We start from the raw sequence: 20,455 nt of genomic DNA on the forward strand, positions 1-20,455 counted from the left end.
AAAAAAATCTTCACCACCTACTTTTTAAAATGTTTTGAGCATGCTTAGCCAGTGGATTGGCTGAGAGCAGAGTATCTCCCTCATGTCTTCCTGAAGGGCTTGAGGAGTGGAGGCAGCTATAGGGCATGGACCCCAAGCTGCTCCCTCAGCCCACTCCACCTGTCTTGCTAAGAGTCACTATCACCACTGCTGCCCTACCCAGGGATGCACCCTGCTGGAAATATGGATTGGCTGCAAGGTCTAGGGCTGTAATCATGAGGTGGCCCTAAGATGGGTGCCCTGAGCAGTAAACTCCTGCTCTTGGGGTTGGATAAAGAGGGATAGGGGTTGGTAAACTTCCCACCGCCCCCAGACAAGTGGCCCTGACTTCCTCACTGACTGGTTCTCTCTACAGGGGTGGAAAATGGTACCAGTCAGGCCGGAACCCCTGGAGCTCACAGTCACTGCCCCAAGATGGAGGAACCTACCCCCGAGCCTGTCTATGTGGACGTGGACAAGGGACTGACCTTGGCTTGCTTTGTCTTCCTCTGCCTCTTCCTCGTGGTCATGATCATCCGCTGTGCCAAGGTTATCATGGACCCCTACAGTGCTATCCCCACATCTACCTGGGAGGAGCAGCACCTGGATGACTGAGGCACGGGGAAGGCCATGGTGCCCCAGCATGCACATCTACATCCCCTGGTCACCAGCCTGCAAGTGCTCGGAAGCAGGGAATGGCTGTGGTCCCTCGAAGATAGAGAAGGCTCACCTTTACCTTACCAGCTCCACCATGGCTGCCAGAAGGAAATGCCCAGATGTCTGGGCAGCAGAAACCTGGGACAGCCTAGGGAGAAGAGCACTGGGTCAAGATTGCGGACTGGGATCCAGCCTGGGACTCCACCATGGAACTGCAAAGTGATGGTTTCCCGCCTGGGTGCCTATGCATCTTTGGGAATTGAACCAAGAACAGACACCTTGGGCAGACAACAGTCAGGAGGATACTGTCCTTCAAATGCACAGCACAAGGAGGTCGCCCAGGCTACTTCCCCATGGCCTAGCAGTGGAGGGGCAGGAATGGTGAAATGAGGTTTGAACAGCCTCCACTGCAAATTCTCACAAGGCACACAGCTATTTTCAAACAGTGTTTTGGGTTTTTTTTTAACTAAAATATGTAGGGATATATTCTTCCTGTTAAAAATGAACTGTGCATTTTAGACACTTGAGAAAATATAAATAGAAGGAAATGGAGGTGACAAGCACTTGTAATCCTGCCTCCCAGAAGCCATCATTTTGATATATTTCTTTCAGTCTTTTGTACAGGAAATTTTTTAGTCAAATCCATATCATATGCATGATGCTGCATAGCTTCATACGATAGCACAAGTACCTTCTGCCTCCAGATGCTGTGGCTCTTCCCATGACTTCGAGTATACTGGTGTCTACATCATGACTGACCAATGTCTCTTTTTGTTGTATATTTAACTTTCTCACAAATTTCTCACATAAATTACATCACCCTGCAACCTTCTGAAGCTGCACAGCCCAGGAGCTCCAGGCAGGATCCAGGCTTTAGTCTTGTTTCAGCCATTCAAAGGCTGTGTGACTTTGAGCAAGTCACCTCACCTCTTGGTGCCTCAGTTTCCTCATTGTAAGATGGCTCTTTCCCCTCTTTCCTTCCCTCCCTCCTTTTTTCCCTTTCTCCCTTCCTTCCTCCCTCCTTCCTTCCCTCCCTCCCTCCCTCCCGTGTTCCCTTCCTTCCTTCCTTTCTGCATTCCCATCATGTGAATGGAAGCACAGGAGAGGAAGTGTTCTGGTCCTCCCTCTTCTCTACCCATTATCACCTACATCTATACATGACCTTGCTGCAAGGACTCTAGGTCAGAGCCCACAAACCACCCTTCAACTCCCAACTCCAACTTCACTGCTTCCTTGTTATATGACCTATAAATAACCTAGCATGTGTTGAGCTCCAGTTTCCTCATCTATAAAATGGGGGAGTAACATCTACCTCACAAGGCTGTTGTGGGGATAGAATGGGAGAAGGCAAGCAAACATGAGTGTCCTTTCCTGTATCTACCACCCTAGAAGAATCCAGGACCTGAGCTGGGATGAGTAGAGCCTGGGGCCCCACTCCCTGCAGAACCTCACAGACCAGAGCTCCCAATAGTACCACTGGGGGAGGAGGTGGGGTGCATTCACAGTGACCTCTCCCACACCTGACATAAGGGATATGGGGTCTGTTGGTTCACATCATTGGCATTATCACTAGTTTCTTCACAAATATGAGGTGCATCTATTGCATTCTTCCAGGACAGGGCCTGAAGTCCCCATCAAAAGGGAACTGTGCTGTGGAGACCCCAGGCAGGCCTCCTCCATCATCCACACCCCAGCCACAGGTTCCCATCCTACCCCAGGTCACCTGGAGAATGGGTTTCCACAGAACTGTCACCAGTAAGTGAGGCCTGGAAGTGGACAGAAGCTGTCGAGGTGGCTTTTCTGGGAATGGTGCATCTGTAGGATGCACACAAACACACACACACACACACACACAGAGTTATCAAAGACAAGTGGCCAGAAGGAACTGAACCAGGGGCTCTGAGGCATCACGTCCTGCCCAGAGGCAGCATTCCTGGGAAACCTACCCCAGAGACAGCAGGCACTTCTGTGGGAAGCCCACCTTGGGATGGGTTTGCAATGTCAATCAGGGTTTGTATCCAGCTACTAATGACAGAGCAGCAGGAAGGAGAGGAGATCTGAAGAGCCTCCCTGGGAGATCTTCAGAGCTCTCAGGATGCCCCAGGCTGTGCTCCTCAGACTGAGCCTGAAGGACAAACTGCACCTGCACATGAAAAGCTTGCTAGAAATCCCAAATCATGGCCCTCTTCAGACCTACAGATGGAGCCCAGGAACCTACATTAGCCAGAGCCCCCCAGACACTGCCTAGGGTCCCTGGTCTCAGATAACTTCCCACACCTAGATCCACTTGTATTTCCCACCTTATCCTTTTTTTGGGGGGGGGTCTTTTTGAGACAGGGTCTCCCTATAGCCCCAGCTGGCCTGGATTCTCTATATCCATGTTATTTTTAATGGCAAAAGGAAATAACAGCTCAGACAAGAGGGAACTTAAAAACCCCTTTAGTCAAGTCTCCAACAAGGAAACACAGCAGTGGTTTCTATTCTGTGCCCCATATTCCTTTCTTTTTTAAAAAAATATTTTATTATTTTAATTTGTATGTGTGTATTGCTTGTATGTAGGTAAGTGCACCCGTGTCGTGCAATGCCCGCGGAAGACAGAAGAGTTGTCGGATCCCCTGGAACTAAAGTTATGGACAGTTGTTAGCTGCTATGTAGGTGCTGGGATTCAAACCTGGGTCTTCTGTAAGAACAGTCAGTGTTCTTAACCGCTGAGCCATCTCTCCAGGCCCCCATGTTCCTTTCTCATTCTCATCCTTATGCGAGCTGAATTTGTCCATAAGTACCTTCAGTGGTAGCGCTTCATATGCCCATTCAACATCACCTTACAAGTAGGTTTTCATTGCTGCTTCTGTCTTCATGTTCCTCTCTCTCCTCTCCTCTCTCTCTCTCTCTCTCTCTCTCTCCTCTCTCTCTGATGTGTGCACTTTGATTATGTAAGTGAGGATGTGTGCATGTGCCACGGTGCATGCAGAGGTCAGAGGACAGCCTTGGGTGTTGGTCCTCACCTTCCTTGTTTGAGTCAGGGTCTTGTCCCTTGTTTACCACTTCACATGCCAGGCTAGCTGGCCTGCGAGCTTCTGGGGACTCTCCTGTCTCCACCGCCCATCTCATCACAGGAGCACTAGAATGGTAGGTGGGTGCTACTGTGCCCTCCCAGCTTTTACATGGGTTCTGATGATCCAAACTCAGGTCTTTACGCTTGCAAAGGAAGAACTCACCCCCTGAGCCAACTCCCAAATCCCCTTTTAAATCATTTTGAAGGTATAAGAAGAAACAGGACCCTCTCATTCGTGTACCTAACAATGCAGACTCCTAGGAAATACTTCTTTTGTTTTCCCATTATACACTTACGAAGAGGGAAAAAAGGTAAAAGCAGCTGTGCTGAGCTTGATGCTTGCACAAGAGAAGGGAGAAGGCAGATCTATGGTGCACCCTCTCTCTCAGAGACACACAAGAAGGAAAGGGAGGGCCACATCTCTGTCATTTAACCATGGGAAGGGGAACAAAGAATCACAAGCATCCTCACCAGTTTTTGCTAGCTGAGAGAAAGGCTGGGGTTGTGAATAAAGAGGTAAACACTCCAGCAAAAGAAATTGTGGAAGTGCTGAAGATCGGAAGTTGGCAGAGAGGCAGTGAAGAGAAGGCAAAGAAAACGATGCCTGTAGAGTCAGCACAAGCCAGACAGAAGGAAAACCACAGGGCAGAGGACAAGTGATAGATTCTCCCAACAAAGGCATCCAGCAGCCAAGTTCAAGTTGCAGCCAGTAATGTGCTGTGCAAAGGTCCCCGAAGCCCTCAGCAAAGGCACATACACAGCCCTTTTGTGGCTGTGTAATTAGAACAGTAAGGACAGCTGTGCAATGGACACTGAGGGAATATCATCCAGAAAGGGCCCAGGGGTCCCAGAAACAAGTGAGGTGGCAAAATATACAAAAACAGGAACTCCAGATACAGTTTCCAGGAAGAAGGTGGCCCTAGGGCATGCTCAGGACCTGATGTGAGTGATGGGACCCAGCTTTACCAGTGTGGCATAGCAATTTCCATCAGAGCCATGTCACTTTATTGCTCAAATATCCACATAGGGTTTAGGGAGATTTGTGGTATTGGGAATGGAATTTAGGGCCTTGTGCATGCTAGGCGGGTGCTCTGCTACTGAACTGTGCCCCCAGCCCCACACGTCCTTACGAAATGAAAAACCAGTGTCTTTCCATCTCACAAAGTTATCCCATGATCTCAGAAGCTACCAAAAGAAATCAGGCCTACTTTCAAGTATATGTAGAGAGAACTACAAAGCCAAGTGTCCACAAGAGTCCCTACCCTGTTGGCCTTGCTGTTGAGGACTGGTTCTCTCTTGCAGGATGGATAACATCCATAGTGGTCTCTGTGGCCTATGGACCAGGCTGCTGAGCAGTGCCCACGCTGAATTCTCTCGGTCAATCCTGGCATGCATACAGGTTCTTTCTGTTCAGAAAGACAGCCTCAACCACTCCCGCTTCTGCCCTGATTCCATATATCCATGACAGTCATCTGCTAAGACCCTCCCTCTAGGGAGGACTCTCTGTACTCATCAGTGGCTAGCAAGAGATGCTGCCACACTTATAGTATTAACAGAGCTAATTAAATTAATGAAAGACTCTTCATCAAGGTTGGTCAAGGTTCTGAGAAACACAGTGTCAGATATCCAAAGACAGGCTGTGATGGGAAGTCAGAGTCACTTTGGCCTGAAGAAGCAAGAAAGAGTGACCAAGTCCCAGCAAGGGCTGTTGCATGGCAGAGTTAATCAAGAGGAGCTCTGCCAAGGGCTGGACTATAGCTCAGTGGTAGGACACTTGCCTAGGTGCTTGAGATCCTAGGTCTAATCCCCAGCACCAGATAAAAAGCATTTCTAAAACTGAAGACCAGCAAGAAAAGAGTTGGGGAGACTTCTTACCTCCTGCCTTCCATCCCCCTGTCTAGGTCTCCTGCTAACCAAAAAATGACAGAAACTAAAGGGTGAGGTCGCTGAGTATGTATGATCCATGTACACATGCACAGTGGAGTGACCAAAAAATAAACAGCACAGTCCGCCTGAGCAACACCCACCATCTATTTGCTTAGGAGAAGCAAAATTGTCCCTAACATAAGGAAAGCAGTCCTGTGGCCACCATATCATCTAGGATAATGTCAGTTGTGTCCTACTCTCACCTGGAACTTAAACTGGAGCATAGCCACCACTAGGTGTCAGTGAAAACACTGAACATAGGGTAGAGTGGCTAGCATGCCTCCTCTTGCACTGGTCACAGGCCTGGGGTGGACACCAGTTGTCTTCACTCTGTACCGCCTCCACCTCTGTAGTCCCTCAGCTATAGGAGCAGTTTACCTCTAAATTCTTGCCCTAACTTAATTGAAGCTCTACATTCCCAAAAACTTTAGGAAGAAGCTACGCAGATCTCACTGGAAGCACTTCAGAACTCTCAGGAGAGAACAGCAGGTGCTCTGGGGCACTGCTCCCTGTCGTCCCAGGACAGGCAGTATCAGCATCTCTGCAGAGCTTGTTAGGCAGCTGAACCCTAGACTTCCAGAATGGAGATGTAGGGTTCCAGAGATATAAAGTACCCCAGTGTGTCCCTGGCTCCTTTCAGGGGGAGTCCCCTTCACCCCCATGGTATACTAGTTAGTCCCATCACTCCTTGGTGATGGGACAAATTACCTGACTGCAGTGATCCTTTTTCCCACCCATTGGTTTACACAGTAAACCCCAAATGGCATAGTGCCATCTTAGCTTCCAATATACCAGACCCCCACCACACTCGCTGATGGAAGAATTCCTTCTGAGTCATCACAGATTCCCAACCCAGCAAGCCTGCAGTTATAAGGGTGGAAAATTCAATTCCCCATGTGAGCTATTAGGTTTTAGCAGTGATAGGACTCATACACTGTTGGCAAGAAACTATGCTAGCACAGCCATTCTGGAAACAATATGGAAGTTCCTCATAAATGAAGACTATAAGTGCCATATGATCCCACATTGGGAATATCTCCAAAGGAAATGAAATCAGTATTTCAAATGGTTCTTCATTCCCATATTGATTACAGCACTATTCACAACAGCCACCCGAGAGATGGAAACCTGGAAGTGTACGTCAGTGGATGAACGGATGAAGATAATGTGGGACCTAAGCACAGTGGAATCCAGTTCATCCATAGAAAGGATTAAGTCCTGTCACAAGAACATGGATGGGACTGGAGACCATTCAGGGTAATGAGCAAAGCACAGAAAGACAAGTACTTGTGATCTCACATGCGGAGTCCTGGAGGCTGAGAGCAGAATGGTGGTTTCCAGAGACGGGGTAGGGAGGCTGATCACCAGGTACTTTGTTACAGTTAGAGAAATAAGTTCTGGTCTGCTACTGTACCATACCATACTACATATTTCAAAGGAGCCAGGAGAAAGTATGCTGAATGCTTCTACCACAAAGAAGCAATGTTTGCAGTGATACAAAGACTTATGTGATACCTGGATCTGGGCACTGCACAATAGATACACATATCAAAACATCATGATATGCTAGAAATATGTACAATTTTATGTGTCAATTTTTAAAAAAATAAAGTAGGCTGGGCGTGGTGGTGCATGCCTTTAATCCCAGCACTCGAGAGGCAGAGGCAGGGGGATCTCTGTGAGTTCAAGGCTAGCCTGGTCTATATAGTGAGTTCCAGGCCAGCTGGGGCTACAGAGAGACCCTTTCTCAAAAAAGACAATAATAATAAAATAATAATAATAATAATAATACAATATAATAAAGTAGAAAAATGAGTTGCTTCCTGTAGGTCAGCCACTGAAACTAGGTTTGCCACAGGCTGTTCTAAACTCCACTTGTACTCACCACTTTTGGGGGATGAGGCCCTTGGAAAAGCAGTGTGTCTCCCAGAAGTGAAGCTGCAGCTGCACACCCACCGGTGACTCCATGGGTGAGGTCTGTGTGGGAACTTGATTGAGATGAAGGGTTTCAATCTGAACATCTCCACCAGAGGCCAGGCAATGGAAACTTGACCCTAGTGCAAAGGTGCCAGGGGTGGGGCCTCATGAGAAGTGGCTGGGCCACAGGGGCACAGTGAATGGGTTACAGCTGTTAGCATAGGATAATTATAAAAGGGGGAGTTGGTCCACTTTTTTTCCTCACTTATGTGACACTGTCCCATTTGTGATGTAAGAAGGCCCTGACCAGGTCTCATCTCCTTGATCTTGGACTTTCTAGCCTCCTAATCATGAGATAAGTACACTTCCATTCATTTCAAACTGCCTAGTCTGTGGCATTCCAGTTATCAGCACAAATGAAATGAGTTAGAATAAATCCCCAGATGTATCCCCAGGTGTCTCACTGGGGCCTGCTATGGGCCTCTCTCCCAATGCTAAAGTTGGTTCAACTCTGTGACTGGGTGTCTGAATGCTTCAGACAGCATCCCCTACTGCCAGATTCTTCTAGAACCTCTGAAACTTTGGGTATAAATGGCAGGGTAGCTTCAGCATGGCCATGATAAGCTTTAGAGACTTCACTCACCACCTTGGGCCCCATTCGATACCAGAAGCCTATGACATATGTATCCAGCAAATGAGCCAGAAGCTCACACAAACTTTCTACACATTACCCCAAAGATCCAGAGACACCTCCCACTGTCTCCCTTCTTCACAGGTGACACAATGAAGTGATTGCTTCTCATGAGGGATTTCCCATCACATCCCAGATGGCCAGGACTCAAGAAAGGACAACATGGGGTACCTAAACTTCCACAAAAGTCTCTCCCCACTGGTTAGTATATGTCATCTACAGAGCTTACTTGTGCCAATTTGTCAGATTCAATAAACAGTATCATCAATATGACAGGTGCTCTTGAAATTCCATGAGCTGCCAAGACGCCGAAGTCCTGACCTTCATCATGTAACAGAGAGCAAGTGAACTGACTAGCCCTGGAGGGGACAGTTCAATTCACCATGCTCTCCTGACAGGTGAAGGTGAACTTCTTCAGTTACCTTACTGATTGGGATACAAAAGAAAAGATTTTCTAGCACAGTGATTCTCAGACTTTACTGAGCACAAGACAAGTTGTTATAACTGCTGGACACTGGCCCTAGACCTTTAGTTCAAGTCATTTCTGTTTTCTCTTTCTGTTGGCATGGAATTTAGTATGCTGGCATTTAAAGGTCCAGCAGCCATTTTTAAACCAGGAGGTGACCTTGTGGCCGAAAACCACATGCTGATGATGATGACAGAGCATAAGCGGTATCCTTCATGACATGGGGGAGCTGCTATACCAACTCCAGCCTTCCTGGCACCAAATGAGTTTCTGTGAGAGTAAGTGCCAGCCTCTGGAGTCCCTTAAAAACAATAATATATTCCTCCTTAGAGCTTTGTCCTGCCTGGGCCCTCTGCATAGAGCATTCTGGCCCCCAACACCAATTCAGCATCTCTCTTGCATCCCTCTGTTCCAGAAGAAAAGTACTGGGAACCTAAAGCACTAAGATGTCCTCTAACTGCCCTGTGTGCAAGAGTACCTATACCCCTATGTCCCACAGGACTTGTTACCATCTGTCTATCACACTGCATCCTGCTATAACCACTACTGTTAGTTGCATGCTTCCTTTATTGCTGAAAGTACCACACACTTTGACTACAAGACCTGAAGAAATTAAGCTAGGACTGAGCTGGAGGCTCTGTCTCTGATGGGTGGCTTCTGTAGCACCAAAAAGTGGCTAGAAAGTCCTCAAGGGGAGTTCATTGATAGTCCTTGTTTGGTTACAGACCTTGTGTATCACATTATCAACATGTCAGGCAAGGTGTGTCCACTAGTGCAAGAGTGGCATGACTGTTATATGGGCAACCAACTGCTTTCTAGTTAGAGTAAAGGCCCACTCCACAAGAGGGAACCCATGTTTGGAAGTGCTGTGACTTCTAAACATCTGTGCTTACATTCCTAGATTACTGCTATTAACAGCCTCTATCATAGGGGGAAGTTTTTTTTTTTTTTCTTTTCTAGTGGGTGGAATTTTTCTTGGAGTCTCATAAGAGTCAAACTGCTGAGAGTGACTGTTGCTGTGGCACTTTGGTCCAATTCTCCAATACAAGTAGAAGAAAGTAATCATTAGACATCTATCTCTAAGGCTCAGGGAACATTTCAGAGGAGGGAATGCAAGAGACAGTGGAGTATTGTGCCATTCCCTACAAATGAAGTATTCCTTCCTGGAGGCAAGAAGAGTGTTCACAGGATTTGGGAAGCTAACAAAACTTGAGAGGCTCAAGAAACTTACAAGATACAGGAAGGTCAGAAAGTTATAAAGCTCATGAAGTGGTTTCCAGAAGTTATATAAGCACAAAACAGTTGCTTGAGGAGACTCTTCCATTGTGTCGCTGCCTGCATGTTACACAGTGAGTTTCCGTGAGTAGTCACCCAGTGGGCATTTCAGTGGCCTTTCAGTTAACCAAGCTCCTGAAAGTAACACCTCCTGAAAGTAACACCAACAAACTCACTTGTTCATCAAGCTAGACTTCAGTGGAAATGTTTCTCTGGTCTGTCTTTAGTGTCCCATCTTTGGGAATTACACATTTTTTCATGTCTCCTTCGGAAAAGTCATACAGTAACTTCATCTTCTTGTTGTCTATTTTTAAAATATTTTATTTATTATTTTTATTTTTTATGTGTATGCATGTATTGCCTGCATGTAGGCAAGTGCACCTGTGTCATGCAATGCCCATGGAGGACAGAAGAGGCTGTTGGATCCCCTGGAATTGGAGTTACGGACAGCTATTGTCTCCCTCCACTAATGGAAGAGCTTGGGTTGTGCCTCTCATCCAGAATAGTGCCTTATATACAGAAGGCTCTCATAAAACACGAATGAATAAATGAATGAACGGCATGATTAATGAACAGGCCTGCACTCTCATTCACCTGGCCCAAGAAGGGTCATGGGTACCTTGGTCCCCTGTGGTCACCCAGAATCCAGGCCAGGGCTACCATGTACAGTGGGGGCAAAAGACCCCAGGCAATGTTGCTTCTGGACTCTGACAGGTATGAAGGGGGACAAGTGAGCCCCAGGCCTCTTGTGCATCCTGTCCCCAGCTCAGGTGTGAATCTAGGAAATGGTACCATGGTGACAGCCACAAGGGAAAAGAGGGTCTTGCCAGGTAACCTACACTGCAGATTTTCAACTTGAAGTCTCTAGAATCACGAGTTTTTCTCTTATTTTCTCTCCCCCTCCCTTCAACTACACACACACACACACACACACACACACACACACAAACACACACACAAACACATACCATGGTTGTATCTCTGTAGGGAACCCAAAATACTCCAGGGGGCATCCTCTTCCCACATTCCAGGGAGTACTGAGCACTGGTAACGAATTTCACCATGACCTTCAGCCTCACTCTTGAAAGAGATTAGCTAATCTCCACAAGAACAGCACACACTGACCAGCTGGACAGAATCAAAGACTGGGGGAATCTGCTGCATTCCCCACGAGTACGGTGGCTTTATTCACTCATGAATGAGGGGCAGATGCAGCATGGTCACCAGCAGGCGAGGCTCTGGTCCACGGTTTCTGGAGTCTCAGGCTGGCGAGAGGGCTGGCAGTACTTTCCCAGCACATTGGCCAAAACCAATATGGTAGCCATCCCCCTGGCAGTAACCTGGAACAGAGGAACCAGGGTCAGTCACAGAGCCAGGGTCTCCGTGAAGCCAGCCGCATGTGGCTGCAGAGCCAGGTAGCACAGGCCTGGAACTGGGCCTGAGGCAGGCAGGCACATCAGCATAACATATGTGTGAGCCTCCTAGGAGCACTTGAACTGGAGCCCCAGGCATGTCCCACATTCAGGAATCCCCAGCATCATTGGCATGCTCCACAGCCTTCCCAAGTGAGCTCAGCTCCCCAATGGGTCTAGGTTCAAGTCCTAGGTCTGCAAATGAACCTGAGGCCAGACTCCCTGAGTTCAAGGTGTCTCCTCCATCCATAGGCTCTGTCACCTCCCATCCTTTGAGACCTCAAATTCCACATCTGTAAATGGGTCTAATGACAACTGTATTACACAGGCCTGCTGCAAGGATCATGTGGATTCATAAGTAACAAACTCTAAGGACAGGTCCTGGCCCATGGTAAAGGCCCTCAAAGTGTCAATAGTTATGATTGTTGAGCTGAGTGATGGGGTAATATGTTCCCTCAGAACTCAGCCTTCTATGTTATAGGGGATGGCAGTTCTCATCTTCTATGACTGCAATAGTCAGGTGCAACACTTGGGTAACATTCAAGATAAAGAAGCTACTACAGAAAGTTCCTCAACTATGGCTTCATTCACTTGATTCTATCTCAACAAGAGTGACACTAAGGCAAAGGGGAGAAGCCTGTTCCAGTCCCAGAGGAGGGGCCTGTTAATGGAACAGCAGATCCAGATAAGAGATGGAGGTTGGATCCTCCAGGGTACTGATAGAGCAGCATCAGGGTGCAGAAAGAAGGAACATGTGAGCTGAACTTTGATGAGTAAGAAGGAGCTCACTAAAGAGATGTGACATGCATTGGTTGGCTCTGCTCAGTGAGGCTGTTGGGGGTGGCACCCTGAGAAGGCAGTTAAAAAGGGCTCCATGAGGCCGGGTGTGGTGGCACATGCCTGTAATCCCAGCACTTGGGAGGCAGAGGCAGGCAGATCTTTGTGAGTTCGAAGCCAGCCTGGTCTACACAGTGAGTTCTAGGATAGCTGAGGCTACGGGGAGACCCTGTCTCAAAAAGACCAAAAAAAGGGGGGGCTCCATGAAGCCAGACACCTGGTTAGTTACAGAGAAGTCAGGGGAAAGCAAACAGGACAGAGTCCAAGACACCTAGGGTAGCTGTTAAGCTGGAAGACAGTATATACAGGGCCATGGAAGGATAGGCCAGGGTGCCTGTGGATCCTGCTTTTCACAAACACATAACGGCAAAGACTCTCTCTGCCCTCTGAGGTATAAATGTCAAGGACACCATGGGGCCATCTGCTTCCACCCCAGACTCCTTTCTTCCAGGCCTGACAGCTGCCTAGACAAGACTGTATTACTAGAGGAGGCTTATTCAGACCCTGCTATAGTGACAGTAGAGATGCCACTCCCTCTGCTTCTCTCTTGCCCTTCTTCCCTCTCTCCCACACCAAACACTCCAGAAAGCTCTTTCACTCAATCCATAGGGCCACAGCCAGCGTGTAGGATTGGCTGGCAGGCACAGAAGAAACACCAGACACAAAACTGGCATAAAGGTAGTTGGAGCATTTGCTCCCATGGGGAACTGCATCCTGACTTTCCCAGCTGTGTGACCTGCCATGAGTCAGCTCGCTTCTATCGACCTAGGTTTTCTACTCCGTAAAATTGGGGCAATGACACATTTCCAAAAGGCAGAGGAGAATATAAAATGAAATCATGGAAGTAGACATACCGTCAACACAGCTGGGCCCTGCAGACATTCAGTAAATACAGTTCACCCTCAGGATCTCCAGGGAACCCCCAGCAAAACTGTGGCAGCTCAAGCCACTGAGGTTACCAAGGGGTACATTATTTGCATATATTTGTATATATCCTCCCTTCGCTTCAATCATCTAGGGGTGACTTACAATGCCTAATACAACATAAATGACAGGTCAATAGTTAACACTGTATGGCTTAGGAATAATGACAGGAAAATGTCTGGACATGTTCAGTACAGACACAACTTGTTAGAAATTACTTTCCATCTACAATTGGTTCTTTCACTGTGTCACCTGTACAAGTGTGATGCTCCAGTGTGAGCCAGTGCCCTTATCACTAGAACATCAGGATGCTTTCCACAGGACTCAGCCAGGCACCAAGGGCAAAATTGTTGGCATAATCCTATAGCAGTGCTGGGAAGTAAGCTTTGTTGCCATTAATATGTGTCGGGCAGAATGACCCCCAAAGATACGAGGCCCCCAGTCTTTTGGAAAGGGGCGGCTGAAAAGCCTCTGGCATTATCCTAGCCATACCTTCCCTGACCAGACTCCCAGGTCAGACTCTGCCCATGGTTTGGCACACAGTCCAGAAAGCAAGGGCACCACCATTACTGGGTCACTGCTGGGAAAAAAGGGATGTGAAACAGATCTCAGTCTTTCCTGTGTAGACACTAACCATGATGTTCCAAGGAGCCCAGGATATACCATGCAGACAAAGAATCCAGGAATTCCGATAAGTGTGAGGGAGATGCTGGCTCCATGGCCAGGTGGGCACTTTTGACCTGTGGGGCTTGGCAGTCCTCACCTGTTATGATGACTTCATCTCCATCCAGTAAGAAGGTCCTGGTTTGCCCCTGCCCCAGCTCGATGGCCTTTGTTCCCCTCCAGGACAGTTCCAGCATGGAGCCAAAGCTTCCAGGATCCTTTGTAAAAGGGGGAAGAGTGATGTATATTTATATCTTGGTGATGCATCAGCTCTGGTATGGACAGTGCAGTGAGACCTGGGGATCCCTAAAACTCTGAAGGCCACTGTGGAAATGCCCTGGGGACCCATCAGGCTGTGTCTTCCTCTTCCCCTGTTCAGAATCCTGTGCCTACAGTGTGTCCAGGAGCCTGCTTCAGTGCACTTTCACTCTATAGCCTGTAGCTCACAACCCTAAACTGTCATACCCAACACTCCCCACTGGGTAGAGACTGTCACCTCCCAGCCAGCATGGCCAGGACCTTACAGAGTGAGAATAAAATATCCAGCACCCCACATCATCATCTTGAAGTTGTATACCTCACCCCAGGCTCATGGTGGCTTTGGGGAAGGTGAGAAGGGTACAGCCATGAGGCTACCTCATCCTGGGAAGGAACAGAGGGATAGGGTGACTTCTGTTTTCTAGAGAGACAGAAAGCAGGGGCCTTGTCCTCACACAGGTGGTCTGCATGTGGTAGGAACGTTCTCTGACTCCAGAACTGCTCAACCTGCCCACCTTCAGCTTCGGCACTCCATGTGGGCAGCTCTTGACACAATCTGGGACTCACCGATCCACTGATGGTTCCAGAAGCCAAGAGGTCCCCAGGCCTCAGGTTGCAGCCATTGACAGAGTGGTGTGTGAGCTGCTGCAGAATGGTCCAGTACATGTGCTGAGGGCAGGGACACAGTGGGCATGGTCATCCTGCTTCCAACACCTTCCCTGCCCTCCCCTCCATGTTCCATGAACACTCATAATTTGTGTATTTGTGCCTGTGTTGTTTCAACTTACCTCCCTGTAGTCCCTATACAAATAGCTTGTCATCTACCTGCAGAGATGCTGCCCCATCTTATCTATCAGCCCTAATCTCAGCTCCTCTGCAACCTCATCTCTCCGATTCTTTCCCAAGAAGTCTGAAAGCTGGCCCCTGCTCACTCCCTCTGCCTGCCCCAGGCCCCTGTACCAGCGACCACCTCAATCTGAGAGTGCCGAGTCCTTTCCTGTGTGCTGTCCTCATAGCACAGAAGCCTAACTGATAGCCTTCCCTCCAAGCCAGGCCTGGGAGCTGGTATCAGCCCTGGAGCTGAATGGTTTAAGGAGGATGTCAGGGCAGGCTGGGAATGAGAGGAGTGGTGAGAGGGTCAAGGCCCCCATGACTGAAATACTCAGGCAACTCATGCTCACACCTCTATGAAGACATTGCTTCCTGGATGTGCCTCCTATAGCTATGCAGGCAGGCAAAGGATCCTCAGAAGTGAATTTTTCCCTGGGTGCCCCCAAGAGCACCTTACTTCTTTTAACTAGGTTAAACTGAAAGGGAAGCTAGACAAAACAGACATGTATTCATTCATAGGGCCTTCAAGGAACACATGAAGACGTGTTCAGCTGTGTCAGCCATTACGGAAATAAAACTAAAACTGCAATCCCCTGAATGGCCGAGATGAAAAGTTAACAGTGCCACATGTTGTCCATATTGGAGGAGCAAAGTGCTTGGCCGTCACCAGTAGGAGTGGCTGTGTGATAGTTAGTCAACTTGATGTCATCTAGATTACCTAGGAAAGGAGCTTCTGAGAGGGACTGTCTAGGTCAGGTTGGCCTGTGGGCATGCCTATAAAGGGATTTTCTTGGTTAGCTCCACTGAGGTAGAAAGTCCCTCTCTGAATGTGGATGGCAACATTTCATGCAGTCTCCTGGACAGAATAAAAAGGAGAGTGGAAATGAGCACTGGGATTTGTTGTTCTCTTCTTCCTTGACTGTGGACAAAATGCCATCAGCTGCCCCAAGCTCTTGCTGCTGTCACTTCCATGTCATGGACTGTAGCTTCAGGCTGTGAGCAGAATTAAACTTTTCCTTGGGTTGCTTTTGTCAGGGTATTTTCTGACAGCAACAGTAAAGCAACCAACACAGTCCATTAGTGTAAATACCTTGAAAAACTGTTCAAAAGTACTCCTAGGCTAAGAGTATGTGTGTGTGTATGATACACACTGCTTGGATGTGTGTATGTATATACACATATTTATGTATATATGTATATAAATATGTCACACAGACAGATGGACGGACAGACAGACACACACACACACACACACACACACACACACACACACACACACACACACACACACAATGACCCAGGAATTCTAATCCAGGATGTATACCAAATGCAAACTAGACAAAGCCCGTAGAGATGGCCTACACGAAGGAAGTGATGGTATGATCGGATGGGGCAGTGGGCTGCCTGAGGCCAGACACTTCCCATTTCTAATGTGGGTGCTGGATGCACAGGGATACCTGCTTTATGAGAATTCCTTAGTCTCAGCTAGGCATGATGGTGCATGCCTTTAATCCCAGTACGGCGAGGTGGGGGGTTGTTGGGGAGATGCAGGTGGATCTCTATGAGATTATGATCAGCTTGGTCTACACAGTGAGTACCAGGCCAGCTAAGACTGCAGGGAGACCCTGTCTCAAAAAGACAAAAAATAAAAATAAAAATAAAAAGGAAATTAAAAAAAAAGAAATTCCTCAGTCTCTACACTTATAATTTGGGCGTTTCTACTACATTTGTACATATATGTGCTATGTTTCCATTAAATTTTTGCTCAAGGGCCTGGAGAGATGGCCTAGTGGTTAGGAGTGTGCACTGCATTTCCAGAGGACCTGAGTTGGGTTCACTCCAGCTCTGGTGGATCCAACACTCTCTTCTGGACTCCAAGGGCACCTGCATTCTACATGCACATACCCCCTCCCCCACACACATATACATATAATCTTTTAAAATAATAACATGAATTCTTTTTTAAAGCTTATTTAAAATAAGGAAGTGGACTGCAGAGATGGCTCAGTCAGTGAAGTGTTTGCTGCACAAACATGAGGCCCCGAGTTCATCTGAGGCTCCACACTCATGTAAAAAACTGTCTGCAGTATGCACCTGTAATCCCAGCACTGGGGAGGCAGAGACAGGGGCTTGTTGGTCAAGCCTGGCCTAATCAATGAGTTTCAAGTTCAGTTAGAGATCCTGGCTCAAAAATAAGGTGGACAGCAATGGAGGAAGACACCCATTGTCATCTCAAGCCTCCCCATGCAGGCAGATAAACACACACACACACACACACACACACACACACACACACACACACAAAAGAGTTATCATTAATCCAGCTCTGGCAGGACAGGGGAGTCACAGACTTGGCCCTCACATGATACAAAGACACTAGATTCTCAGGTTGACCAATCATCTCACCCTCAAATGGATGCTATTCTCCTGTTCTTGCTGTCTGCCCCCTCTTGCCCGTCCACAAAGCAGTCTGATGGCCTCCGAGCTCACCTTAAAGTTGGACTTGCAGATGGTAGCTGCCTGGCTCATTCCTTCTCCTGTCAGAAATAGAGAAGCAATGCTTTTGAAGATTTAGTTTTACTGATTGGGGAGGAAACTTTTCAACTGCTTCCTACTGACAATATGATTTCACTTACTCTGTGGAACAGTAAATCCAGAGGGATCAGAGCTAGGAGTTATCCACTAAAGACAATCTAGTCCAGCGAGGGAAAATGTGTCCACCTGGACATCCCTTTCTTCCCCCGTTTCTCCCACCACATTGGGCAGCACTGATTGGGGCTATACATAGCTTCAGGATCCCTCTTACCCCAATATTCCCAATAGTTACCAGGTCACTGAAGACAGTACAGGCTGAAACCTACATGTGAACTTGATCAAGCACAGCCTGCTACCCTCCAGCCCTCTGGGTAGCTAGCTCCGAACTTCTTCAATGGCAGGGAGTGTAGCACTCATCACTAATGCCAGCAGGATTTTCTAAGCACCTACTCCATGCAAGGGCTTGGCTAACACTGTCATGTTTCTAAACAGTAAAAACTGCTAGAAAGTGCTTCCACCCTTAAAACTTGGCTCTTCCCGTGGTGCTTGCTATCCTGTCCCTCTGCAGCAGAAGGTGTTCTCTGCAGCCCCATGGGAGGCTGGCGGGGGGCGGGGTGCCATCATTGCTGCTTCCCAACCCTGTCATCCCAATCCCAGCTTGGAACCTCAAAGCCAAGACTTTATTACAGTGCCTTGGGATTCTGAACTTTGACTCCCATTAGGTCCTTCCTCAGTAATGCCCTTCACGGACACAGAGAGAAACGCCCATAAGGAGGGCAGGATGGGGAGGCACTCCAAGGATGTATTGTGAGTGGTGGCACACAATAGAATTTTCAACCTTGGCATTTAGTCCCAGTCTGACTCTAGCCAGTTCAGCAACTCAGTGTGAATCCTTCTCTGAGCCTCAGTTTCCTAACCTGAAACATCAAAGAGTGGGACCAGCAATTTCTCAGAGGGAACCATTGTGGTTACAAGGTCTTTCCACTATGGAGCATCCTGCTCCTTGTTCCTTAAGGCACTGAGTTTACTGCCACTCCATGAAGGCTGAAGCCAGGGAACTGGCTGAGGACACAGCAGAGCCTGTATGTGATCAGAGGACCCAAGGAGGGAAACTGAGGGGAAAGGAAGCTGGCCAGAGTGTAGCTGGGTAGGCAGGGCCTCCAGGCAAGCTCTCTCCTACCTCCAGGTTCCCACAGGGCATGCAGATAACACATGCCCCTTCCTAGCAACAGGTTCTGTGTTAGATCTTTCTATGAATCAGCTTCCTTAGGCATCACCATCATAGTATAAAACCAAGACTAGACCTCTAACCATGGCCGACAGAACCAGTCCCCTCACACTGCAGCTCAGCAGATTTATTCTGTTGCCTGCATAGCAGCTCAGGGTACACAGGTTGCATCACATGGCTCTCAGGGTTGCCCAGGATGCAGCTCAGGGGCTTGCTTCTCACATCTCAAGGGCCATGAGATCGGGTTTTCAAACAGTCACTTGATGAAATGTGCCACACACTGAGGTGCGGTGGAAGGTGGGGTGCCAGTGCACTCAGCAAATCCTGGCTGGAAGGCCAGGAACAGAGCCAAGGCCAGGATGGAGGTCCTGGCTCCAGTGCAGGGTACGGCCTCTGAATTGGAGGATGGCCCCCACACTCCTCTTTTCTTTACAAGAGCCCCATACGGCCTCAGAGTTGGAGCAGATGTCTCCCATGCCACCCAGCCAAAGCTGGGATCCATGACCTGGGCACCACCATCCACTCCGCAACATACCTTTCAGGGCAACAGACAGGTTGATATCGAATGTGTAGGGCTGGTTGTGACAGAGATACGGCAAAGGCTTAGGGTCCTGGAGGGAAGAGCAGAGCAAAGGGATGGCTAGCAGGAGGGCTAAGCTCCAGCAGCCCCTGCTCCAGGAAACAGTACTCCGTGTGGCAGGAGCTTTTCTTCTCCATTCCATTGGACAGTGAGGCTCAGAAGGTCAGAGGAGACAGACTTAAGATACACTTTTGGAGTTGGGTCATAAGCAGGTCAAAAGTCACAGGGCCAAACAAGGTGCCTCAGAAATCCTGGGAGGATGATGAATATGGGTGGGAGGGGGCAACGGGATGCCAGAGATGGAACACAAGGCCGGTGAAGCAATTGAGTGGACATCTGTCCTGAAAGGCAGAGGGCAAGACAACAGCGAAGCAGACAGCCCTGTCTGGTGCTGGAACAGCGGGGAGGCAGCTGATGGCCAAGTAGCAAGGCTGTATTCTAGATAAAAGCAGCATTTCCCCAAAACATGACACACAAATCATTTAGCAGGACAGGAGATCACTTTTGGTGATCTGAACAGCTGTATGTTTGTGTAAAAGTGTAGCTGCTGAGGCTGGTGGGGAATACAGCTCTCCTCAGTGTATGAAGTGCTAAACAGAAGCTTTGGAGAAAAAACACTAAATAAGTAGTTAGGAAGGGACAAGAGTGGTGACAGTTACAATAAACAGTACTTGAGAAGGACAGAGCAGATGGGGCCCAGACAGCCCTGTGAAGATGAGGAAGGACAATGAGGGTGTGGTGGGCTATGGAAGGCAGTGGTCCAGGAAGTCCTGATGAGGCCAGACATGGAGAGGGAGAAAGAGAGATGGGGAGGAGAGAGAGGGCAGGGGTGGGGACAGTTACAGAAGACACAAGAGGATAGAATGAAAGCCTTGCTTTCATGAAGGATTAGTTTGTTTAAAATTCTCCAGGTTATTTCTTTGTTTTGAGACAGGGTCTCATGTAGCCCAGACTGGCCTCAAACTCATTATATAGCCAGGATGACTTTAACTCCTGATCCTCCTGCCTCTGTCAAGTATTGGATTACAGGGATACCACTATTCCCCACCCCGTTTTTTGTTTTTTTGTTTTTGTTTTGTTTTTTTTAAAAATAGGCAAGCATGAGATGACATGGATGAGTGAGGAGCAAGGTGGGGCAGTGCACAGGCTGATGAAACACTGGGGGGGGGGAGAGAGAGAGAG

At 48.2% G+C, this 20,455-nt stretch overlaps 2 protein-coding genes across 4 annotated transcripts in view; one reads left to right on the forward strand and one right to left on the reverse strand.

Moving 5' to 3' along the window:
* Positions 1 to 3,161, forward strand: part of Ctxnd1 (cortexin domain containing 1) — a 68,823-nt gene extending 65,662 nt beyond the window's left edge. For both annotated transcript variants that reach the window (XM_029556270.1, XM_029556271.1), the window contains exon 3: positions 395 to 3,161. In XM_029556270.1, the coding sequence (XP_029412130.1) occupies positions 454 to 633 (180 nt within the window). In that variant the 5' untranslated portion in view covers positions 395 to 453 and the 3' untranslated portion in view covers positions 634 to 3,161. The remainder of the gene's footprint in view (positions 1 to 394) is intronic.
* Positions 3,162 to 11,138: 7,977 nt separating this feature from the next.
* The window catches only part of Fah (fumarylacetoacetate hydrolase), a 27,400-nt gene continuing 18,083 nt past the window's right edge, over positions 11,139 to 20,455 (reverse strand). The window contains exons 10-14 of one of the 2 annotated variants that reach the window (XM_029556269.1): positions 19,229 to 19,304; positions 17,337 to 17,467; positions 14,667 to 14,768; positions 13,942 to 14,059; positions 11,139 to 11,345 (exon numbers count right to left, since the gene is read on the reverse strand). In XM_029556269.1, the coding sequence (XP_029412129.1) occupies positions 11,266 to 11,345; positions 13,942 to 14,059; positions 14,667 to 14,768; positions 17,337 to 17,467; positions 19,229 to 19,304 (507 nt within the window). In that variant the 3' untranslated portion in view covers positions 11,139 to 11,265. The remainder of the gene's footprint in view (positions 11,346 to 13,941; positions 14,060 to 14,666; positions 14,769 to 17,336; positions 17,468 to 19,228; positions 19,305 to 20,455) is intronic. The other variant, XM_008853405.3, reaches the window with a different exon arrangement.

The sequence above is a fragment of the Nannospalax galili genome, unplaced genomic scaffold (assembly GCF_000622305.1).
Source record: "Nannospalax galili isolate Female #2095 unplaced genomic scaffold, S.galili_v1.0 scaffold627, whole genome shotgun sequence".
Taxonomy (NCBI): Eukaryota; Metazoa; Chordata; class Mammalia; order Rodentia; family Spalacidae; genus Nannospalax; species Nannospalax galili.